Below are 25,629 nucleotides of genomic sequence, written 5' to 3'. Positions count from 1 at the left end.
AGGCATTGGGATTGTGATGAGACACGAGACAGCAGTGTGCATTCTGTTGTGACTGTATATTATTAAACTGCATGGGTCTGGACTCCGGAGCTTAAACAACATGTAGGCTACAGCCTTCCTCAGCTCCCAGGCTCCCAGCCTTTACTTTGGCTGGCGGCTGCTGTAAGTGCCGTGCCCTGGTGCCCGATGCTGCTGAGTGCGGGGACTGTGGGAGCATACATTATAACGGAGGAGGTGATTTCCACCCGGACGCTGTTACTACTTTGCTGGGCCAAATTGATTCACATGTTGCTCACACTTTACAGGTTAATTGGGCTAAATCGTCCAGAGAAATCGCCTAATAAAAATATTCGGCGATTGGATTCGTATATTCGCGATTGACGATGTATTCGTATCGTCACCCAACCCTAGTGTGTGCAGATGGTCATCATCACTCTATAATTAAGCGAATGTCTGAGTGTGTGTGTGTGTGTCAGAAACAGTGCCGTAACTCCTTACTGCCTGCACCAATTGCTCCCACTTTTCACACAGGCATTGACCATATGAATATGGAGGGCGTAACGAAGCCCTTTTTTCGATTTGACACATTAATGATTATTAATTTATTTATTAGTGAATTAAAAACGCACCCGGGTGCAGTACCCCCCGCAGCCACAGGGCGGCAAAACTCCTCTCCCCAGAAATCACGTGTGACCAGTGTCACAAGTGAATTGCATTTTGGGACGGTCACTGATTAATACTGGGACACAGTTTTCCACGTAACTTGAGTTGTTTCGCCCGCTGTCAATTTTGCTCGCAATAGACAGCGGGCGAGCGATCGGGATATTTCCAACCCCCTTAACCAAACTCGCTGATCTGCTCCGAGTCCACACCACCTCAGGCCCCTCCCCCTCTGGCTGCTATTCTTTGCACGAATGGACGGACAAGCGATTGAGGCGAACACTCTACCTTAGTAACAGACGATTCAAACCACACACGGGTAAAAACAGCGCAGGCACCATTGTGGCAGACAGGCAGCTGTTACACACGGCGCATAGCCTACTAAGGTTATTTAACCACTTTTTGCAATGCAATGTTTGAACGTCACTTCATATTATAACTTCAAACCAAACGCGGGTGACACGCCTGGTCACTGACGACGCGCGTCGCGCAGTTACAGATCTCATCTTTCCTGCACCTAATGTGAAACATTGAACAGCACGGCCACGATCACAACGGAATGATTATCTATCGGGCTGGCTCTGTTGGATCACTTGATATAACTTTTAACCAAACGTGGGTGAAACAGCGTGCAGCCGCGCACGTAAAGAGTGCACGTGCGCACGCACATGGAGTGGACGGATTGATTGATATACCAGAACAACCCTTGCTTAGCACCTCGCTAAAAGCGTGTGCGCAGGCTACTCTGAGGTGGGCACCCACTGTCGTTATAATAGGAACCTTCTGCCCTTGCCTGGCTGGATTCGTGTGTGTGTGTGTGTGTGTGTGTGTGTGTGCAGACTACTTTCGCTGTGAGCGTGTGTGTAAACTACTTAAGCTGTGTGTGCGTATGTGTGCGCGTGCGTCATCGTGTGGCCGTTTTCAGTTCGCTACAAATTAGGGATGCACCGATCCGATACTCTTATCGGAGATCGGCGCCGATCCAGGCTAAAATTCTAGATCGGGTATCGGATCGGTGGCCGATCCATTATCCGATCCGATAATTATGTGTAATTACAGTATGAAAACAACTCTACCTCCTCTGTGACACAGCAGTGTAGTATTGACAGTATAACATGTGGAATGCAGCCAGGCTAGCCTGCGCACACATTAACCTGGTCTAATTGTTGCACAGTTATTTAATAAATAATTCAGTGCATTTATATCTGTGTTTGTTACATTTTGTTTTACAAAAGTTGGGAAAGTAATGTTTAAGTCAAGCCTTGATGTTGCCTTACACAAAATAATGATTCCAGACTCCACACAGTGAGGCATACAGCTTAATACTATTAAGCTGTAACCTTAAGCGCAGGTTGCAAAAGCCATGAGTTCTCGCAAGCCAAAGCTCACAATTGAGACCGTTTTGGACGCAAATCCACCTGCAAATTGGATCTGTGCGACTGTCCATATATAGGTGCATGTCAAACTGGGGGTCCTTGATACTTTTCAAATGGGGCTCTGTGGGCTAATAAGTGTAAATGTTGCGGTCCTTGCTCTTGCCATGAAAACGTTTCCCTACCATGCATTTGTAAGAATACTTTCATGTTATACTGCTGTTTTTATTCATAAAAACACACACACACACACACACACACACACACACACACACACACACAAATATATTATACAAGTTGAAATATATCAGAACGGGTAAGGACTAGTATGTATAAATGTACCAATATATTCAGTACTTAATTGCCATTTCGATGAGACGACGAATTTGGATAGGTGTAAGCTCAGACAATACCATCGCTTTAGTTAGTATATCCAATGTAGAAGTGTGATCACATTAACCACTTTTAAACCCAATCCAAGCCATCCATGAGATATCTCGAGCTATTATTACCATCTGGGCCACACAAGATTTGATTAAAAATATAAATAAAATGTATTGGTACCTTTTCGTTTTTCGCTTCCGTTGCTAGCCTTCACAGGCCTCCCATTGTAGAAACAGCCTACATGATAATCAGAGTTACACGTGCACACGCACAGGGTTATTATTAATGTTTTTTCTGCTCAAAGGGGGACAAAGTACCATGTTTGGGACCTTATAAAACATTGATTTGTGCTCACGCTGAGAAAATTAATTCACCACGAGTTGGTACACAGCCTAGAGTGAGGCTAGACTACATCCGCCCGACACTTCCGGGTCAGGCAGATGTGGCTCTTCTTCTTTGCTTATGTCGCACATTTCACTGGCACTCGCCTCACGATCCCACCTATGGTAATGGCATGGAATCGGTTAATCCTTAAATTCCATATTTGGAGGAAAGAAAAAGGTTGCTTGTGACACATTGCTAGCTTGTAAATAGGCAATTTTTGAAAGTCTGCACACCAATTTACTGCTCCCAGTTGTATCTTTAATTGAAAGTGGTAACGTTTCGATCACAAGTGTGTAGGGGATCACATTATTCTAATCCAATGTGTTTGTGTGTGTTTCAGGGTGTAGACAACAAACTGCCTGCCAGTGGAACAGGTTTAGTCTATGGCGACATATTCACCGCGCACAAATGTCTCTGGGATCCCAGGTAACAAACTTGTGCAACACTGAAACAGCCCTCGTCAGTAGTTAACAACCTTTAGATTAGCAGTAATGCAAACAGACCATCTATTTTAGTGATGTTAGACCCGAGTTCAGCCTTGATGATAGAATATTGTCTCTTGCTGTCTCATTAGAATATCGTCTCTGTCTGTCTCGTGATTATTGTCTCTGTCTGTTTCCAGTCACCCAGAGTGTCCTGCCAGAGTCACATCCATCATGGAGGAGTTGGACAGGCAAAGACTGCGGTCTCGCTGTGTCTCTCTGGAGGTCTGATATTCATCAATACTGTACATGACTAGGTCATGCTTGTTTGATTGGTTCATGATGGGTTGATTTAATTATTTTAAAGAGTCCCCAGTGGCACCAGCTAGTCATCCTAGGGGTCTGACTCTGAAATCCATTTCCTCTATTCATCATACAGTAAGCATATCATTGCTGTCTGCTGTTTACTTTTCAGGCAATGGGTCCAATCATTGCAGTGATTTAGTCACAAGCTCTTGTTAATACTTTTCAGTGGTTAGATAAAACCCACGGACAGACTTAACCACTTTCAACCTACTCCATATTTTGGGCATGTCATTATAGGAAAGAAGTTTAAAGATCAGTGTAGGTTTAGCTGTGGCATGACAGCATTACTACGGTGTCAGCTGAGTACAGCTACTAAAGAGCTGGTTTGTTTTATATGCCTCTAAGAATTCATCCCAAAACATGGGTCAGGTAGCATTATATATAAGAGCTCCATCATTGTTCAAGGTAAAACACAATGTTTATGATTTTAGCAGTTTAAACGTTACATTTTATGAGACTTGTCATGCTAAGGTGCGTTCTGTGTGTTGTTGTTACTGTTAAAGCTCACTATCTTTCTCTCCTCCCTTCCGTCATTCCTCCCTCGCTCCCTTCATTCTGTCCTTTCAGCCCAGGCCAGCCAGTGAAGAGGACTTGCTGCTTGTTCACACGTGAGTCCGATTTACTCTAAGTAATAAGAGATCTGCCATTCTTGACAGATCAGTGTCAATAGTATCACTATTACTGTACAGTATGTAAGTATCTTCTTTTTTGTAACTGTCCTGTCCTGATCTCTCCTCCCATCCTCTTCAGTAAGGAGTATGTTGATCTGATGAAGTCGACTCAGTCGATGACAGAGTCAGAACTTCAAAAGCTATCCGACAACTATGACTCTGTCTACCTGCACACTGTATGTATAGATTGTAATTGTATACACTCATACGCTGCTTTACAACGATTGTATTGATTTGCATTTCATATTGGACCTTCTATTGTGTGTGTGTGTGTGTGTGTGTGTGTGTGTGTGTGTGTGTGTGTGTGTGTGTGTGTGTGTGTGTGTGTGTGTGTGTGTGTGTGTGTGTGTGTAGGAGACATTTCAGGTTTCATTGTCAGCAGTAGGTTCTCTTCTCCAGCTCGTGGACAAGGTTATGACCTCTGAACTCCGCAATGGATTCTCTGTTGCTAGGTAAGTCTAATCTTATCAAAATACATGGTGTGTGTGTGTGTGTGTGTGTGTGTATGAGAGAGACAAATCATTTGTTTTATAAATGTGTCTTCAGGTGTTATCCACCACACATTAACGTGTCTGTCTGTCTGTCTCTCTCTCTCTCAGACCTCCAGGCCACCATGCCCAGTCTGCAGTGGCTAATGGATACAGTGTGTTTAACAACGTGGCCTTGGCAGCACGCTATGCACAGAAAACACACAACGTCAGCAGGTAGGATTCTGTGTGTGCGTGTTATGTACATGTGTGTATGTTTCCTAGACAGTGCATGTTATGTACAGGTGTGTGTGTGTTTCCTAGACAGTTCATATGTACATGTGTGTATGTTTCCTAGACAGTTCATATGTACATGTGTGTATGTTTCCTAGACAGTTCATATGTACATGTGTGTATGTTTCCTAGACAGTGCATGTTATATACATGTGTGTATGTTTCATAGACAGTTCAAACAAGAACTGCACTCTGTCGAGTGCATACTTGCTTGTTGCACACTAGTAGGCCATAAATGGCCAACTAGTGCGCAAGCAGAGCGCGCAAGTCCTTTCGACCGCTGTAAACTGTCAAATCTCAGTATCTATGTGAAGGAACGTTTGAAATGTATAATTTTTAAATGTAACTATTTGCTACCTACCTACTTTATGCATATAAACACTAGGGATGCACCGATCCGGCTTTTTGGCATTCGATACCGATTCCGATACATGGGGGTCCAGTATCTGCCGATCCAGAGTACCGATCCGATACCCTATGTCTAATGTATAATGTAATGTATTTAATACATTATTATATATATTATATTATATATAAAAATATAATATATTATTAACACGTGGATTAATAATATTGGTCAACCACGGCGATTTCTGAGGGTTTAACATTCTAAGTACAAATAAAAGCTGTGCAGTATTATGCACTTTCATAGTTTTTATTGATTTAATACGCAGATTACGTCTTTGGCCACTAGGGGGTTTTATTATTATTATGCCTATAATTATTATTTTTGGTTTATAATCCATAGTTACTATGCATAATAATATTATGCCTATAATTATTATAATAATTATTATTTTAGGTTTATAATCCATAGTTACTATGTATATTATTATTATTATTATTATACATAGTAACTATGGATTATAAACCAGCTAGGCCTACACATAAAAGGAAAGTTGTAAAGCACAACCACAATTTAATTTATTTCTGACGATAGTCAACCACATCATTTTGGTTTCTATTCCTTTTATAACTCTAGTTAATGTTCTATTCAGATATTATTCAATGCATCATTGCCAGCATTAGCCCCATATGTTCCCTCTCCCTACGCACATTCTGTAGCTACTGTGGGCCAGCATACTCAAACTACTATTATTATTTTAATATTCGGAATCCCCGCACGCACGCACGCACACACACACACACACACACACACACACACACACACCAACGATCCCTTTGCTGCAACGTTAGCTTGCTAGCCTAGCAATGTTGTGTAGGTAGGCTACTGTTGATAGCTTTAGCAGCTATCGCTAACATGAGGAACAGCAACAACAAGTAGGATGTAATTGAATGGAGGCTTTGGCAACTGTCCTCGTTGGCTCTCCGTGTTCATCGGATTCTTTATCTTACATAAAGAAATACGAGCGACCTGCTAAAAAAGTTAAGAACACAGCGGGGGGACACCCGGGACAGAAGTGACAGAACGACAGACTAGTGTAGTGCACAGTGACTGAGCGCAGCCCGAGCCCCTCCTCTCCCTCGAGGATCAGGAGGGAGAGGGCTGAGGGAGCGAGGGGGCTGTTTGACTGTGTGTGCGCACGGGAAGGAGCATGTCTCAAGTTCCAACGGGAGAACGGAGCGGCATCTGACTGGATCGGATAATGGATCGGCCCATTGCCACCGATTCCCGATCTAGAATTTTAGCCTGGATCGGCGCCGATCTCCGATACGAGTATCGGATCGGCGCATCCCTAATAAACACCTAGTATTATTAAGTATGATTCAAGTTTCTATCTATATACGTTTGGGTGAAGAGCTAGTCATACATATACACACCACGTACTCCCAGCAGATCAGGCACAACTTGCTATTTTATTTTTACTGATTATGTATATAGTATACGTATGACTAGCTCTAAATGATGACGTAAGAGATATGGTAATTTGTGGTCGTTTGGTCCCAGCAAAGCAGGCATATACTATATAGGCATATACTATATATATATAGTATATAGGCATATACTATATACGTATACATATATACTATATAGAGTGTAAGAGCCATGAATTGGTTTATTATGTTTGGTCTATGAAATGATGTTTGGTCTATGAAATAAGTGGGCTGTCACTGGTGATTAACGTGGATGATTGACGGGCATAGGGGCGGACCTGATTCACCTGATTCATTCAATAACTCGCATGTTCACCTGCTTCACACACAGTGAGAGAGAGGGGGTGTGTGGGAAGCCGCACTTTTGTTGACCGCTTTATACCGCTTATTTTGCTTTATTTTATTTACTTTATTTACGTTGGATCGCTGTGACTGCTTTACTTTATGTTTGAGCACCGTTTCAGTTATGCACCTGCCTTTAATAAAACACCTTTAACGCATTGTTTTGGACCCAGCGAGATCCTTTTGTTTGCGGAGCGCGTCTGACAACCTGGCCCATCCCATCGCCTCTCAGCGACTTATTTAAACATCAATCTCCCGTAGTCGCTCAACATAGAGTGTGTAGTTGTAAGTTGATTAGCGGTATACTGTGGTTACTTTGTGCCAAAAACCGTGACAGCTGTCCCGCCATTTGATGTTTATGCAAGAAAACAGCAAATCTGTGCCTGGTTTGCTGGGACCAAACGACCACAAATGACCATATTTCTTACGTCATCATTAAGAGCTAGTCATACATATACACACCACGTACTCTGGTCCCAGCAGATCAGGCACAATTTGCTATTTTATTTTTACTGATTATGTATATAGTATACGTATGACTAGCTCTAAATGATGACGTAAGAAATATATATAGTATATATATAGTATATAGGCATATACTATATACGTATACATATATACTCTATACTCTATACTGTATAAAGTGTGTAGTTGTAAGTTGATTAGCGGTATACTGTGGTTACTTTGCGCCAAAAACCGTGACAGCTGTCCCGCCATTTGATGTTTATGCAAGAAAACAGCAAATCTGTGCCTGGTTTGCTGGGACCAAATGACCACAAATGACCATATTTCTTACGTCATCATTAAGAGCTAGTCATACATATACACACCACGTACTCTGGTCCCAGCAGATCAGGCACAATTTGCTATTTTATTTTTACTGATTATGTATATAGTATACGTATGACTAGCTCTAAATGATGACGTAATAAATATATATAGTATATATATATATAGGCATATACTATATACGTATACATATATACCCTATACTCTATACTGTATAAAGTGTGTACGGTAGTTGTAAGTTGATTAGCGGTATACTGTGGTTACTTTGCGCCAAAAACCGTGACTGCTGTCCCGCCATTTGATGTTTATGCAAGAAAACAGCAAATCTGTGCCTGGTTTGCTGGGACCAAATGACCACAAATGACCATATTTCTTACGTCATCATTAAGAGCTAGTCATACATATACACACCACGTACTCTGGTCCCAGCAGATGAGGCACAATTTGCTATTTTATTTTTACTGATTATGTATATAGTATACGTATGACTAGCTCTAAATGATGACGTAAGAAATATGGTCATTTGTGGTCATTTGGTCTCAGCAAAACAGGCACAGATTTGATGTTTTTCTGCATAAACATCGAATGGCGGGACAGCTGTCACGGCGGAAGAGACCGGGTGAAAACATTACTTGCGCGCTCTGCTTGCGCAAGTAATAAATAAATCACTACCTGAGGCATGATTAATTGCTACATCAGCACGTGTAAAGTGACCCTTTACGTCACATTACTACAGTAACTCCAGAAAGTGGTTTTAGTTTCTGTTAATTAGTTTATTTTTGCATTTCTTTGTCTGGCTGTCTGTCTGTCTGTCAAGGGTGCTGATAGTGGACTGGGATGTTCATCATGGACAGGGGATACAGTATATCTTCCAAGAGGACCCTAGGTACACGCGCACACACACACACACACACTCACACACACACTGAATATACACACTGGTCATAATGTATGTAAATTTAACATCTCTCTCTGTGTCTCTCCCTCAGTGTGCTATATTTTTCAGTTCATCGGTATGAACAGGGTACATTTTGGCCTCATCTCTCAGAGTCGGACAGCAGTGCTATTGGAACTGGAGCAGGACAAGGCTTCAATATCAACCTGCCATGGAATAAGGTCAATAATACCAATGATGATAGACTAGTGATCATTATTTATTGATTCTGTGTGTATTGTGACTGAATCATCTCTGCCCCCCACTGGCAGAGCTCTGGAACTACCACCAACCTCACAGAGACAAATTGCTCATACTGTATGTGCAAACATATATACATTATAATACTGAACATACTGTACAACATATTCTGATTCATGTATGTTTATAATATAGGCTGGAATGGCAGATGCAGACTATATCGCAGCCTTTCAGCAGCTTCTACTGCCAGTAGCCTACGAGGTAACACACACACACACACACACACACACACACACACACACACACACACACACACATGTACACACACACAGTATATACTGCTTACGCTACAATGACACACGTGTAATACTAATAGGTGTTGTGTTTGTAGTTCCAGCCTGAGTTGATCCTGGTCGCTGCAGGGTTTGACTGTTTGGTCGGAGACCCAAAGGTAAACATTTTTCGCTCTGTGTATCAAACATTTTCATGGACAGGATATATATATATATATATATATATATATATATATATATATATAATTTGGGGGTTATATTTCAAGGTGTCCCTGTCATGTGTTTCTCTTTTGTTTCCTGGGCCCGGTGTCTAATGGCCCATTGGGTGTCAGTGACACCTCTTGCTTCGTGTCCCAGGTTGGCTTGGTGTGGAATATGCTAATTTGTCCCCTATATTCAAAGTCTGATTTCCATTGATTGTTGGCTGTGTTTAGCATGTATATGGCTGTGGAGGTTTTGTACAAAATCAAAACAACTTGTCTAATATTTTGGCATGTCTAAACCTCCAGGAAAATCCGTGTTGAGGTTCTTGATCCATTAAAACAGGGGTCCCCAAACTTTTTCCTGTAAGGGCCACATAACTTTTCCCTTCTCTGATGGGGGCCGGGGTCAGTTTGTAACAGAAAAAGTGTGACGATCGCAGGGGTGCCAACGTAAACATTTTTTTTCCCCCAGAAAGCCACACATAACCAAATATTAATAACCAGTGCACGTACTGTACATGCAGCACTACAGGGCTGCATAGTGCCAGGGTTTCCTGCACAATGTTGTTGGCATGGCGCTGCGCCATGCTTGAAATAAATTGCGCCATGCCAAGCTGTTTTTTTTTTTGAGGGACCTAGTGAATCATGGTGTGTGTGTGATATGAAATGTCCAGTACCTCCCCAGTGCCTCCCCAGTGTCTCCCAGTGTCCCCCTGAGTGCCTCCCCAGTGTCCCCCTGAGTGTCTCCCCAGTGCCTCCCCAGTGTCTCCCAGTGTCTCCCCAGTGTCCCCCTGAGTGTCTCCCCAGTGCCTCCCCAGTGCCTCCCATTGTCCCCCTGAGTGCCTCCCCAGTGTCTCCCCAGTGCCTCCCAGTGTCCCCCTGAGTGCCTCCCCAGTGCCTCCCTGAATGCCTCCCCAGTGTCTCCCCAGTGCCTCCCCAGTGTCTCCCCAGTGTCCCCCCCGAGTGCCTCCCCAGTGTCTCCCCAGTGTCTCCCCAGTGCCTACCCAGTGTCTCCCCAGTGCCTCCCCAGTGTCCCCCTGAGTGTCTCCCCAGTGCCTCCCAGTGTCCCCCTGAGTGCCTCCCCAGTGTCTCCCCAGTGCCTCCCCAGTGTCTCCCAGTGTCTCCCCAGTGCCTCCCAGTGTCCCCCTGAATGCCTCCCCAGTGCCTCCCCAGTGCCTCCCCAGTGCCTCCCTGAGTGCCTCCCCAGTGCCTCCCCAGTGTACCCTCAGTGTCTCCCCAGTGTCCCCCCAGTGCCTCCCCAGTGTCCAATAGCAAATACAAGAGCAAATATAGCTGCAAGCAGCGATAAGGCGGGACCAAGGAGAGGGAGAGAGAGAGACAGAGAGAGAGGACAGAGAGTGTGGAGAGAGAGGGTGGAGACAGAGAGAGTGTAGAGAGAGAGAGAGACAGAGAGGACAGAGAGTGTGGAGACAGGGACAGAGAGAGGACAGATAGTGTGGAGACAGAGAGTGGACAGAGAGAGGACAGAGTGTGGAGACAGAGAGAGGACAGAGAGTGTGGAGACAGAGAGAGGACAGAGAGTGTGGAGACAGAGAGAGGACAGAGAGTGTGGAGACAGAGAGAGGACAGAGTGTGGAGACAGAGAGGACAGAGAGTGTGGAGAGAGAGGGTGGAGACAGAGAGAGTGTAGAGAGAGAGAGAGACAGAGAGGACAGAGAGTGTGGAGACAGGGACAGAGAGACACAGGGACAGAGAGAGGACAGATAGTGTGGAGACAGAGTGTGGAGACAGAGAGAGGACAGAGAGTGTGGAGACAGAGAGAGGACAGAGAGTGTGGAGACAGAGAGAGGACAGAGAGTGTGGAGACAGAGAGGACAGAGAGTGTGGAGACAGAGAGAGGACAGAGAGTGTGGAGACAGAGAGGACAGAGAGTGTGGAGACAGAGAGAGGACAGAGATTGTTGAGACAGAGAGAGGACAGAGATTGTTGAGACAGAGAGAGGACAGAGTGTGGAGACAGAGAGAGAGGGTGGAGACAGAGAGAGAGAGTGGAGAGAGAGAGGGGGGGGGGTGGAGAGAGAGACAGAGAGAGGGGGGGTGGAGAGAGAGAGAGAAGACAGAATACACTTATTACACTATTACACCACTATTACACTTTTGCACTATTACACTTATTACACTATTACACTATTACACTTATTACACTATTACACTACTATTACACTATTACACTACTATTACACTAATAGTACACTATTACAAATTTAGACGTAATACACAATTTCACTATTAAACTATTGCACTACTTTTACACTTATTACACTATTACACTATTTCACTATTACACTAAATACACTTATTACACTATTAGACTTATTACTCTATTACAGTTACTGGTATCTCTATTATTGTGATGATTGTCATGTCCTAGTGATGGAGAGAGAGAGAGAGAGAGAGAGAGAGAGAGAAAGAGAAATATGCACAAATAAGAATCACAGGCCGAGTTGTCACTACCCGGATTTGAACCAGTGACCCTGTGGTCCAAAGGTGAGAGCTCTACCGACTGAGCTAAGCAGACTCTGTCAGTTGACTCATTCTATACAGTAACATGCAGTATAGGTATTAGCTCTGCCAACCGTATTTGGTAGACGTATTGGTTGCATGAGAGGTTTCACAAGACAGAATTTTTTTATTGGCTCATAAAAACTTCATTTTTTCACTTAAAAGAAATCTGTTACGATTTTTTGTTCGTATAAGTCCAAAGTTCAAGTGTAGACATTTTTGTGCATTTTGATCAAAGATTCTGGGAGAAGATACATTTTAACTGTTTTTCATATATTTCAAATTAGTGGGTAATCTAAAGGTCAGAGGTCAAAAGTCAGAATATGGAAGTTGTTCGGCATGAGGAGACACATATGTGTATCAAAGTGTCATTGCCAACGGTCAAACGGTTCATGAGATATGTACATTCAAAGTTTGCATTTTCAACTTAATTTTCAATTTCAGTGCTATAGCGCCACCATTTGGCCAATGGTCATGGGCTTCACATAGTCACCGTTTGGCATGGCCCTCTACCAGATTACCGAGTTTCACGAAAAGCGACTGCACGGTTCAGTCAGAACAGCTATTTTTGGCGGAAGGAGAAGAAAAAAAACTACAAAAACAAGAAGTGACCAAAGTCACTGCGTGTCTTCTTGGTCCCTTAATAATACAAATTAATCTTAATTTATTATTCTAATTATTTGCTCTCATCCAGTGCTAATGAAAAATAAAAATAAAATCCTATATTTAGTTTTTTCTTTTTTTTTGCTTGAGGCAGGCGGGCCACATAAAATGACATGGCGGGCCGTAGTTTGGGGACCCCTGCATTAAAACGTCTTTGTCCTACTGTCCAGTTGGGATTGTGTTGAAGTCCAGGTATACTTTTAGAGCTTCAATGCCATGTGCCATGTAATGTTGAACAATCCTTGTAGTTGTCTTTTTTGCATTGTTAATATTGTATCTGTGTTGTCTCAGCCTTGTAGCTATTGTTTTACTCGTTTCTCCTACATAATTGTAAGCCACATTTTTCACATGTGATTAAATAAACACATTTGCTGGCTGTTATCTGTTGTTTAATCTCCAACATGCGTTTGGTAGTTCTATTTTTAACTATTTGTTTGGGTTTGAAGTATTCTGGTCTCTGGCGTGCTGGTGTGTTTATTCCTTTTAGCTTCCTGTGTACCAGATAGTCTTTAAGATTTTAGTTTTTTCTGTAGGCCGATAATCCTTTTTTTTAATTTATTTATTTATTTTTTTTGGCAGAAGGAGAAGGGGAAAAAACTAACAATAACAATAAATAATAACAATTTTATTTTTACAATAACAATAAAAGTCCTTTCAGGACTGCTTGGTCCTTTAAATAAAAAAAGATCATATAAATAAAGAGAGTTCCACCGTGTTCAGGTTTGAATCTCAGTAAGTGATGCTGAGAGGTGGCTCACCATCAGGTGGGATGAGATTTTGATCCATCATTTCTTGATCTTTCTGCTGTTCCTTCTGGTCGTCTGGAATGTGGTCTCGGTTGTTGTTGCTGTTGTCGCATGGCTGCCAGTTCCCACCTGATGTCGTGTGGGAGTTCTGATTGGTCCAGAGCGTACTGAATAACTTCTAGCTTACATAACGTCTTAAGACAAGGACTCAAGTCTAAGATGAACAGCTCATCAGAGATGTGTGATATCCTTGGATAAGGGTGATATCCTTTGTATCCTCCAAAGAGGATGATATGATCTCCCACAATGCAACAGCACATACCATACATTGGACATGGTCCTTTCCACTTGGGCTCAACCTTCTTCCAGGAGAAGGTCTCTGGACTGAATTTCCACACATCATTGAAGATCTGTTTACTGTTCCAGCCACCAAACATGTACAGCTCTCCATTGTAGATAACTGCTGAATGACTACAGCGTCCTTCTGGTAGAAGTTGTGCAGAAGGTGTGTCCAGCCAGGCGTTTGTCTCCGTGTCAAACACTCTGATGGTGTTGTAGACCCCCTCCCTCCGGCCCCCGATTACAAACATCTTTGTCCTGACGATGGTGGCAGAGTGACCGTGTGAAGCAGGAGGTGGAGTTCCTCTGGTGTTAATTAAAGTCCAGACCATTGTGCTGGTGTCCAACTTGTACATGTCATTAGGGTCTCCAGATATCTTGGTGTGTCCTCCATGGATAAACATGACCTTCTCCAACACACAGGCTGAGTGGTAGATCCTCTCCTCTGGAACAGTCCCAGAAACCCTGGGTTGGAACCATCTGTGGGAGTCAACATCAAATGCATAAAGCACATTGCAGTAAGGATAGCCTCCCCAGATGTAGACCGTATCTTCAACCAACACAGCTGTGTGGCCGTAGCGCTTGGATGGAACCTCAAGGTCACTGTCTCCTCTTCCAGGTTCCACTGGAGGTAACTTCTTCCAGCATAAAGACACTGTGTTGATGACATGGACATCCATCTGTCTGTTGTAGTCCCATCTGTTCCCTCCATCACAGCCTCCAAAGGAATACAGTTTGTTCCTCACTGCTACAGCAGCATGACTGGATCGCTTTGGTCCTCCTGCTTTGGAAACGGTCCAAGGCAACATAACTCTGTCTGCCTGTCTGTCTGCAAGTCTGTCTGTCTATCTCGCTCTCTTTTCTCTCTCGACGTCTACAGTCATTTTCAACACGGTGCATCATCTTATATCTTCTGGTGTGAAATCACACGAGACACAAACTGTTGCCATGCACACCTTAACAACGCCAATTAGTGCAGCTGTTCTTCATCTGCACCCTTTGAACTCTATTGCTACATTTATTACTTCATTGCGGCTACCTTGGGGTCTATGGATCTATGGGTCTTCCACACGCTACAGGGTTCCCTAACGCAGAGCTGTGTTGTATTTTGAGGGTGTGTGTGTGTGTGTGCGCGGAATGTGCTCAAGCTGACTGGCTGAGCACGGAATGTGATGTATGGTGATAACAGTGCCGCTCACGTCACGCGGGTGTGATATTTTTATCCATATCGCTGTGTGAGAGACAGTCCACTGAGCAATTCAAGTGAGGCTGAATGACAAGCATTTTGCATTCTGGCTCTTTGAGGGGAGCTAGCGTGCCCTATGGACAGCTTTGTGTGTTTGTGTGTTAATATGTATGTATATATATATATATATATATAATTTCATGTCTTTAGCTAAATAGCTTGATATAGTTGCAGTGTTTAAACTGTTTCTCACTTCCAACCCCCTCAAGTACCCCAGGACCCTACTTTTGAGAACCAGTGATCAATATCATATCAACATTATCATTTGTTTGTTTTTTATTACTAAAGTACTGTGTGTGTGTGTGTGTGTGTGTGTGTGTGTGTGTGTGTGTGTGTGTGTGTGTGTGTGTGTGTGTGTGTGTGTGTGTGTGTGTGTGTGTGTGTGTGTGTGTGTGTGTGTGTGTGTGTGTGTGTGTGTGTGTGTGTGTGTGTGTGTGTGTGTGTGTGTGTGTGTGTGTGTGTGTGTGTGTGTGTGTGTGTGTGTGTGTGTGTGTGTGTGTGTGTGTGTGTGTGTGTGTGTGTGTGTGTGCGTTCGTGCGTGCGTGCATGCCTTCAGGGGGAGATGTGTTGCAGTCCCCAGTGTTTGTCAGTCCTGACCCACATGTTGACGGGCCTGGCTGAGGGAAGAGTGGTCCTGTCACTGGAGGTAATGCAAGTACTTCAAACACAAATATATAAAGAACTGCACACGCTACTACATACATAAATATAAAGAACTACACACTGTACTGGTTAGAGTGTCAAGGGTTGGATTGGGGTCAGTCCCGGCACCATGTCCATGGGTTGTACATTACCTCAATGTAATGAACTACAGATGTGGGTATCTCTTTCAGGGTGGATATAACCTGCAGTCTACAGCAGAGGGCGCTGCAGCCTGCATCAGATCTCTACTAGGGGACCCTTGTCCTGCCCTGGTAGCTCCTAGTACTGCACCTAGTACCAGGTAATGTTTATATTTCACTATCATACTACAATACCTAGTAACCACTTTGTGTACTATTTGGAAATTAACTAGAGTATTTTTTCCTGCACACCCACAGTAGGGGCCAGACCACATTTCTGATCTTGTGCGATTATCATGAATCATCCAGACCTCTAATAAGGTCATTTTACTTTCTGTCCCTAATCAAAACTAAACGTAGAGGAGAAGCCTTTAGTTGTTAACTTGTTAAGCATCACACATATCTGGAAGAAACTCACAGAAACGGCAGATGTTCTGCCACTCCTAGTTCTTTTAAATCACAGCTAAAGACCTTTCTGTTTGCTGCAGCCTTTCATTTAGTAATTTAGTTTTTTACTTATTTAGTTTTTATTGTATCCTAATGTAATTTTATAATGTGTTGCCTTTGCTTGACCTTTTAATGTCTGTCTGTCCATCCCAGCGCTCTGAAGTCCATGTCTGACACCATATCAGCCCTGTACCCCTACTGGTCCTGTCTTCAAGTACTTGGTAACAAAACCTAAATCTCCACCACCATGTCCTGGTTCTTGTCCTGGGGCCCAGCTAAATTATTGATACTTAGAATATGTAACTGTCAAGAGTTAACTAACACGGATTATTGTGCGATTATTTTCTATTTTGGGATCCCAGTCCCAGTGATGAAAAGAAACCGATATTTTTAGGGTTTTTGACAACAGTGTTTATTTCACAGATGTGGCGATGCCACAATGAAAGTGGATCTTTCATCCAAGTTATGATTTAGTGCAACATGTTTAAAATGTTGTACTACCTGCACAAGGGGCCCGGACAGAAACACTGACGTAAAGTATCATAATAGAATGTAATAATAATAGTTATGTTCCTGTAGAGGGCGGTCTACTGGCTGAAGGTGAAGTGTTGAGGGAAACAGACGACGACCGTACAGCAAAGGTCAGCCCTGCCAAGTCTGCTGGACTGACGACCGGTTTGGTTTATGACCCGAAGATGATGGAACATCTTAATATGTGGGACAGGTGTGTGTGCGTGTGCGTGTCAGCGTCAGCATTTGTATTGGTCAATTTTCCATTCTGTGACTCTTGTCCTTTCTTTCTTTTTTTCTTTCTTTCTGTCTCTGTGTCTCTTTTTGTCTCTCTCTAGTCATCATCCTGAACAGCCTCAGAGGATTTCTAGGATTTTCTCAAAGCACCAAGAGCTAGGATTGGTTGATCGTTGTCAACGGATACCATCCCGTCTGGCAACCGAGGAGGAACTGGCCATGTGCCACGGGTATGCACAATGCACACACAGGCACGCGTATATTTTATACTCTGTGGTACAGTATATAGCTGTGATTCTTCTGATATTAATCTGAACTAGTAGATTAGTAGATGTAAAATAAATTAATAACATTCATCTGAACTAATCATTTTAGATTATTTGTGAAAAAAAAAAAAAAAAAAAATCTGAACTAGTAAATGTAAAATAATGTCCTTGCAAAATGTTGTGGGGGGAGGATACAAACATTAGGCTGTTGTGTTTTTGTAAACATTCGGAGTGTGTGTGTGTGTGTGTGTGTGTGTAGTTTGTCTCTTATCTCCCTGATAAAGTCTTCAGAGGAGATGAAGGCCAGAGACTTGCATCGCCTGGGAACAGAGTTCAACTCTATTTTTGTCAACAACCAGAGTTACCAGTGTGCCCTGCTGGCTGCTGGGAGCTGCTTCAACACGGCCCAACACATTCTAACTGGGAAGGTAACAAGACAACAAAACACACTGTACGGAACATTCTAACTGAAGAGCTGTGGGGTCTATTTTTACACAACCATGTTGGAACCGTGTGGACGTGTGACATCTGTATGAGTATGCAATCAGTATGCCTCTATCTGTCTCTCTGACTGTCTTTGTCTCTCTGTCTGACTGACTCTCTTGTCTGTCTCTTCAGGTGTGTAACGGCGTAGCTATCGTCCGTCCTCCTGGACATCACGCTGAGAGAGACACAGCTTGTGGTTTTTGTTTCTTCAACACGGCCGCCCTCGCTGCGCGCTACGCCCAGTCCCTCACCGCCAACCTCAGAGTCCTCATCGTGGACTGGGACGTCCACCATGGCAACGGAACCCAGCACATCTTCGAGGAGGACAAGAGGTGAGGCTGAAACCAGACAGTAGAGTTAGGGTTGGGGTCCCCAGCCCAAAAGGTTGATAACTTCTGATTTATGTGACAACTAACCCTAAAGTGTGTTGACTAGGGTTTCATGCCTTTTACTCTGATCTTACACTTGTATGTCGTTCTGGATGAGAGTGTTGTATAAATGCCTAAGTTGTATAATATACAATATTATAAATAGTTATATTATATCTCTCTATAAATGCACCATGTCTCTGTGTGTACGTACGTACGTCTGTAATCCACGTAACTCAAAAACTGTTCGCCCCACCAACTTCAAATTGGACACACACGTTCCACTCCCTCACAGGGTGTCGAGTCTGTCGTACAGCCGGTTGTTCAGAACCAGCACAAGTTGCATCGTTCTCACTCTCTCTTTCAGTGTTCTTTACATCTCCCTCCATCGCTATGACCACGGAACATTCTTCCCCTCCTCCGAGGAAGCAGGCTGTGATAGGGTGGGAATCCGCCAGGGGGCGGGGTTTAATGTCAACATTCCGTGGAACGGAGGACGAATGGGAGATCCCGAATACCTGGCCGCCTTTCACGCTGTTGTCATGCCGATCGCCAGAGAGGTACAAATCCTACACTCCACTCACACCAGAGCTGTTAGGGGGCGGGGCGCGTGTGTGCTAGCAGCCAGCCACCACCGGGCTCCGCCAAACTTTGGTCAACTCAACTGTCACTGCATGATTTGCTCTGTATGTATTTGTAATTCTATTTTACCAGCGATATGGGTGGGCGGCCGGCTGTGTGCTCAAAGCCCAACACAATTGCATTGTCTGTGTCACGCTAGTTACGCCCATGGTCATAATCTCTGTTTGTAGTTTAAACCAGGTCTAGTCATAATCTCAGTTTGTAGTTTAATCCAGGTCTAGTCATAATCTATGTTTGTAGTTTAATCCAGATCTAGTCATCATCTCTGTTTGTAGTTTAATACAGATCTAGTCATCATCTCTGTTTGTAGTTTAATCCAGATCTAGTCATCATCTCTGTTTGTAGTTTAATCCAGGTCTAGTCATAATCTCTGTTTGTAGTTTAATCCAGATCTAATCATCATCTCTGTTTGTAGTTTAATCCAGATCTAGTCATCATCTCGGCTGGGTTTGATGCAGCGAGGGGAGACCCTCTGGGAGGGTATCAGGTTACACCTGAAGGATACGCCCACATGACTCATCTCCTCATGTCATTGGCCGGAGGGAAGGTCCTCGTCATCCTGGAGGTATGCGCTCCTGCGAGGACACACACACACACACACACACACACACACACACACACACACATCTACACAAGTCAATCTACTGGTGATGACAGAGATGAGACTATTTACAACCTTGCTTCTTTTGTGTGTGTCTCCCTCTCTCTCTCTCTCTCTAGGGGGGGTATAACTTGCAGTCCATCTCTGACTCCATGGCGATGTGTACCAGTGTATTGCTAGGAGACGTCCCTCCTCCTCTAGCGACACCTCTGCCCCCCCCTCACCAGAACGCTGTCATGGCGATTAACGAGGTCATCCGCTGCCACTCCCCCTACTGGTCATCGCTGCGGATACACTGTGAGGACTGTGTGTTTGTGCCAAAATAGGGCAACTAGAAATGCACTCTGTCGAGCTGCCAACTTGCGCTTCGCACACAAGTTGTCCATGAATGGTCTACATGTGCGCTGCACAGTGCGCAAGCAGAGCACGCAACTTATCTCCGACTCTTGTCAACTTACCGTCCCTCCCTCTAGAAAATATAACAAAGATGACACCCATAAACACTATCAGCATCCATGGACTTCCCAATGCAAGCTTCTTTGGCAAAGGCGTGAATAGAAACAGACACTATCAGCATCCATGGACCTTTTTAAGTTATATTTTAGTTCCCTATATATACGTTTGAAACTCAAATTTCTTACGTCATCCACATATGTCCGTTTATAGATAAACATACATAGTTACATCATCACCCAATCCCTGATTGGCCGAGCGACGCCACCAACACACGGCCCCAATCCAATCGGTCGAGGGGCCACTGACATACGCAGCAAGCCAACTTTGGGTGAACGACGCCACCAAAAACACACAATCCCTGATTGGCTGAGCGTGTCATCGGGAATTCACATGGCCGAAGCAGTCACGGACATGCGCGGAAAACAGTACTTGTGGTCTGCTCGTGCAAGTGATAATGAGTTACAGCATTCATATACATTTCACACTGAAAGTGTGTATGTATGTATGTATGTATGTATTTGGTTAAAATGGGTAGGGTTTAAAAAAAGGCAAAAGTTTGCTCTGGTGCACTGGCCTAAAAGTGGGTCCTTAAAAACTGCTAAAACTTCTGAAATGTATGTATGTAGGTATGTATGTATGTATGCATGTATGCATGTATGTATGTGTATTTTAAAAGGGGGGCTTTTTTGTAAAAATCACTGCCCGCAATACCTTCATATATTTAAAATTAATTCAAAAATGGGGTTACCAGTGAAGGGCAAACTGCCTATTCACTGGGGACTATGCAAGGCAGAGGCGTCCACCCCCCTGAGTCCAAGTTAGACTAGACCACATACCTAAGTATGTATGTATGTATGTATGTATGTATGTATACTTCTTCCTGCTCTCGTTATATTTTATATTTGTTTTTCTCCCCCCTTTCTCTTTTCTCCCTCCCGTTTCTCTCTCTCTAGTATCAGAGTCCATCCGTTCCTTGTCCACCCCAAAGCATCGTGGGAAGCGCGGTTCTAAGGGGAAAGGCAGGAAGTCAACACAGGTCAGTCCAAACCAACTGTCTGTCTCTCTGACTGTCGCTGTTGTGTCTGTGTATATATCTGTCCTTCCGTACGTCCGTCTGTCTGTCTGTCTAATCATGATGTTGTGTTGTAGGACGGTGTCGATCAGCTTTTGCAGGGATTGGCCAGCCTTGACATCAGTCAGAGCACTTCATCCAATCGTAGCCCTGCATCCGTCCCGGTGGGGGGAGCCAGACAGAAGGTTCGCCCTCCGACTCGTAGAAGCTCCAAGGAGGAGGAAGTGAAGGCGGAGTCTATTGACGTGACCTCTGAAGAGAACCAATCAGCTGTCAGCATACCTCAGCCTCAGGTTGTTGTCACCATAAAAATGTTTCACATTTGTTTGCAACAACATCAAGGAAACGTGCAATGTTTACAACGATGTTTCCTTGCTATGTAGCAAGGAAACACGCACCACTGTTTCTCGTTTCCTCGCGGTGCAACGTTTTCCAACATTTCCTCACTATGGTGCATGTTTTGCGATGTATGTATGGTGTTTTTTGATTGATTGATTACTTTATTTGTCAGGAATGTAAACAGCACATGGTACAGTAAGACATTAAGGCTAAAAGGATAACACATAAAGGTCCTGGATACTTATTTACATTGTGGTTCTATGAATCTATTAAAAACTAATCACAAAGGCCCAGGCCGTAGCGTAACGGTCTGGGCACCGGACTGGTAATCCAGTCGCAGTGTGCCGCGGGTTCGACTCCCGGACCCGACATGGCCTTTACTGCATGTCATCCCCCCATCTCTCTCCCGTTTCCTGTCAGCCTACTGTCTGTCCCTTCAAAAATCAAAAAAAAAAAAAAAAAAAAACGAATAACAATAATATGTCAAGTCATCAACAAATTCGAACACTATATGTACAAAGGAGATGAACATGTTAAATTAACACTACCATCCACTGCATCAACTCAGAAAAAGTAAACATCTTTTAACAGAGGTGGCTGTAGCTGAGGGGCGTAAAGAGGCCGTCTGGTAATCAGTCACCTTGTAGATCTGTCTACAAGGTGACCTTGTATTTCTGTCTACAAGGTGACCTTGTAGATCTGTCTACAAGGTGACCTTGTAGGTCTGTCTACAAGGTGACCTTGTAGGTCTGTCTACAAGGTGACCTTGTATTTCTGTCTACAAGGTGACCTTGTAGGTCTGTCTACAAGGTGACCTTGTAGGTCTGTCTACAAGGTGACCTTGTATTTCTGTCTACAAGGTGACCTTGTAGGTCTGTCTACAAGGTGACCTTGTAGGTCTGTCTACAAGGTGACTTTGTAGATTGGCTAATATATTTAGTGTAGAGTGAAAACCTGAGGGGGCCTAGTATAGAGCTCTGGATACTCCAGTTAATTAAATACATAGGGTCGTAAGTGGTTGAATTCTCTTGAAGTATTGCAGAGCAGCGTCGTTCATCATTGTCGGGTGTAGCTGCAGGTGACAACATCACAACCATGTATCGCATCATTTGTCTGACTCTCCCACTCCCCTTCCTAGGCTGTTGCCACGACAACCTCAGAACCTGTTGCCTTCGGCGACCAAGTGGTTTCCGGTGACGCGAGGCAGAACCGGCTGAGAGAGCAGGGGGCAGAGGTGGGTTCGTGTGGTTGGTCCAAACCTCCAACTGCCCTGGAGCTGATCTGTGGTCAGCTCATGGACGACGGTGGGTACTAACCATACATTTACTGCCCAAACCTGTCATTTGTATGGTTGTACAGTGAATATAATGATTGTTGTTTCTTAACCCATTTTGGGCGGGAACCCCTTTTTGTATTTTAAACATTGTTATAATTTAGCTATTGAAAAATAGCTGATCTACAAGCTCATACTTAGTAGCTATGAACTTGTAGGTCTGCTTTTTTTTTTTTTATGTGGCATAAATCTTCGAATATGTATTCTTTCAGGTGAATGTTTTTAACTCAGGTCTAAATGGGTTATCCTTTCCTACAATTGTGTTAGCTGTTTTTGCAGTAATTAAAACGTGTATTAAGTGCTACATTTTTCTCCATTTCTCCTCTCACTCTCCATCTCACTCTTTCTATCATCTCTCCCTCTCCCCTCCCCCACTCTCTCCCCCCCCCCTCTCTCTCTCTCTCCCTCTCCCCCTCCTCTCTCTCTCTCTCTCTCTCTCTCTCTCTCTCTCTCTCTCTCATCCCTCCCTCTCCCTCCTCTCTCTCCCTCTCCTCTCTCCTCTCTCTCTCTCTCTCTCTCTCTCTCTCTCTCTCTCTCTCTAGAGCACCATGCATGTGGTAGAACCGCTCTCCTGGTGTCCTCACCTGGATGCTGTTAAGCCCCTCCCACCTGCAGGTATTGACATCTTCCTGCCGTGTCAGGACTGTGGCTCTGAGACCGAGAACTGGATCTGTCTCATCTGCTACCAGGTAAATGTCTATCTGTCTGTCTGTCTGTCTCATCTGCTACCAGGTAAATGTCTATCTGTCTGTCTGTCTGTCTCATCTGCTACCAGGTAAATGTCTATCTGTCTGTCTGTCTCATCTGCTACCAGGTAAATGTCTATCTGTCTGTCTGTCTCATCTGCTACCAGGTAAATGTCTATCTGTCTGTCTGTCTCATCTGCTACCAGGTAAATGTATATCTGTCTGTCTGTCTCATCTGCTACCAGGTAAATGTCTATCTGTCTGTCTGTCTGTCTCATCTGCTACCAGGTAAATGTCTATCTGTCTGTCTGTCTCATCTGCTACCAGGTAAATGTCTATCTGTCTGTCTGTCTCATCTGCTACCAGGTAAATGTCTATCTGTCTGTCTGTCTCATCTGCTACCAGGTAAATGTATATCTGTCTGTCTGTCTCATCTGCTACCAGGTAAATGTCTATCTGTCTGTCATCTGCTACCAGGTGAATGTCTATCTGTCTATCTGTCTGTCTGTCTCATCTGCCAAGGTCCGACGTTGATGTTTTTGCCATTACAGAACGCGAGTTTCTTCAAAGTACTATTTTGAAGGCCTACAGTAATTGCTGTAACTATGCCAATAATCAAACGGATACAAATGGTTTTAAAGGCTTTCAAATGGCCAGCCAAATGGGTTAACACTCCGATTGCCCGGGGTTATTTAATCATAGCGCCCAATCGATTTATAGCAACGGAGCACTTTTACAGACGGACCGAAAGTTATACCGGATGTGGCTGGACCAGCTAAATGTAGCCAAAACACTCTAAAGGCGATCGACAACAACGGGAGGCATGATTAAATCTAACGCGACTAGGAACACAGGATCTTTTCTTAGAATCGGACGGGATGATTTAGATCCCGAGTTATTAACGTTTTAAGATTTTGGTTGTCGTCGGCTAAACGGGGGGGGGGGGGGGGGGACATTTCCGATGATGTCCCACTTGTGCAACATCGTGGATTGCGCAACAGGCGCTCCTAGGCTGTAGTGTAGAGCGATGCGATCGGTTTCACTTTTCATATCAATAAACTCAGTCTCAAGAGTGATGTCGCATTAGTCACTTTGAAGATGAGGATTAGCAGTTGGTGTGTAGAGAAGAGGTAAAAAAAGGGTTTTTTAGGTGGTTATTGGACTGACATTTAAATGGCTACTGTGTGTTACTGTAGGTGTTCTGCGGTCGCTATGTCAACGAGCACATGGTCATACATGGCACAGTGGCTGAACATCCCATAGTCCTCAGCTTTGCAGACCTCTCTGTGTGGTGCTACTGCTGTGAAAGCTATGTGCACAACGAGGTAGGTTTGTGGGTGCGTGCGTGCGCGTGATGGCCAAATCAAAATAACATTTTCTTTTACAAAGAACTTGATATCAAGATTGTCATCATGACCTCGTTCGTCTGTCTTTCTGACTCTGTCTCTCTCGCTCTCTTTCTAGGTGTTGTTTGAAGCCAAAAACTCTGCTCACTGTGCCAAATTTGGAGAAGAGATTCCTCCTTTTTCCCGAGAGGGGTGAGCAGGAGTGGAAGGAGAGAGTGTGTGTGTGTGTGTGTGTGTGTGTGTGTGTGTGTGTGTGTGGGGGGGGGGGGGTGTATGTAAGTCAGACCTGAGTGAGAGTCTCCACATCCTAGTTACCTTGATCCGTCTGCCTCAAGACAACGTTAACCTCTTAAACCGTAGCATCCATATTCTGGGGAGAACATTTGGTGAAAATATCTACAAGCTCACTATGCTCACTAAGTGTCGCAACCTGATGTGAGCTTCTAGATTGCCTATTTTCAGCAACGTTATTTAGTGTAGAGCCCTTGGGAATCCGGCCAACAAATAAAGTAGGGTTTAATAAATGTGTTGCTACGGAAGTTAATGCCAGCAGTATTGGTGCTTTGTGGGAAATCCAGTCCAACCAAATGACTACACTGTCCCACAGAAAGGGGAAAAAAATCATACAAAGGTTGCATGCCAAACAAAAAAGCAGAGTTCATATATGTATGTTGACTATGTTCATATTGTTTTGTACACTCAGATTGTTTTGTGTACTCGTTTCTGTTGTACCGGCACATTGTGGCTTTATTTTATTTTGTTGTTCATTCCCTGGTCATGTGACACATTGGTCACATGACATCTGCCACCAGGAGAAAAATGTTATCTTATTCATTTTTTCCTTCCACCTGTTGAATACAGATTGATTGTTTGGTGATTGGTTTGAGAACAAGTCTGTATGGAGAGAAAATACTGTAGATGTG

At 43.9% G+C, this 25,629-nt stretch overlaps 1 protein-coding gene across 1 annotated transcript in view; it reads left to right on the top strand.

The window, feature by feature from the left end:
• Positions 1-24,971, top strand: part of hdac6 (histone deacetylase 6) — a 28,243-nt gene extending 3,272 nt beyond the window's left edge. The window contains exons 4-29 of the mRNA XM_083769420.1: positions 3,142-3,227; positions 3,424-3,508; positions 4,157-4,197; positions 4,340-4,436; positions 4,615-4,712; positions 4,860-4,964; positions 8,806-8,874; positions 8,978-9,104; positions 9,319-9,384; positions 9,515-9,574; positions 15,692-15,781; positions 15,969-16,078; positions 16,518-16,585; positions 16,944-17,088; positions 17,213-17,341; positions 17,637-17,805; positions 17,996-18,195; positions 18,599-18,791; positions 19,289-19,438; positions 19,594-19,771; positions 20,884-20,966; positions 21,080-21,295; positions 22,480-22,649; positions 23,219-23,363; positions 24,557-24,685; positions 24,825-24,971. Of these exons, the coding sequence (XP_083625546.1) occupies positions 3,142-3,227; positions 3,424-3,508; positions 4,157-4,197; positions 4,340-4,436; positions 4,615-4,712; positions 4,860-4,964; positions 8,806-8,874; positions 8,978-9,104; positions 9,319-9,384; positions 9,515-9,574; positions 15,692-15,781; positions 15,969-16,078; positions 16,518-16,585; positions 16,944-17,088; positions 17,213-17,341; positions 17,637-17,805; positions 17,996-18,195; positions 18,599-18,791; positions 19,289-19,438; positions 19,594-19,771; positions 20,884-20,966; positions 21,080-21,295; positions 22,480-22,649; positions 23,219-23,363; positions 24,557-24,685; positions 24,825-24,902 (3,087 nt within the window). The 3' untranslated portion in view covers positions 24,903-24,971. The remainder of the gene's footprint in view (positions 1-3,141; positions 3,228-3,423; positions 3,509-4,156; positions 4,198-4,339; positions 4,437-4,614; positions 4,713-4,859; positions 4,965-8,805; positions 8,875-8,977; positions 9,105-9,318; positions 9,385-9,514; positions 9,575-15,691; positions 15,782-15,968; positions 16,079-16,517; positions 16,586-16,943; positions 17,089-17,212; positions 17,342-17,636; positions 17,806-17,995; positions 18,196-18,598; positions 18,792-19,288; positions 19,439-19,593; positions 19,772-20,883; positions 20,967-21,079; positions 21,296-22,479; positions 22,650-23,218; positions 23,364-24,556; positions 24,686-24,824) is intronic.
• The last annotated feature ends 658 nt before the right edge of the window (positions 24,972-25,629 follow it).

This window comes from Protomyctophum parallelum, assembly GCF_964188405.1.
Source record: "Protomyctophum parallelum genome assembly, chromosome: 7".
Taxonomy (NCBI): Eukaryota; Metazoa; Chordata; class Actinopteri; order Myctophiformes; family Myctophidae; genus Protomyctophum; species Protomyctophum parallelum.
This window is presented reverse-complemented; position numbering and strand designations above follow the sequence as displayed.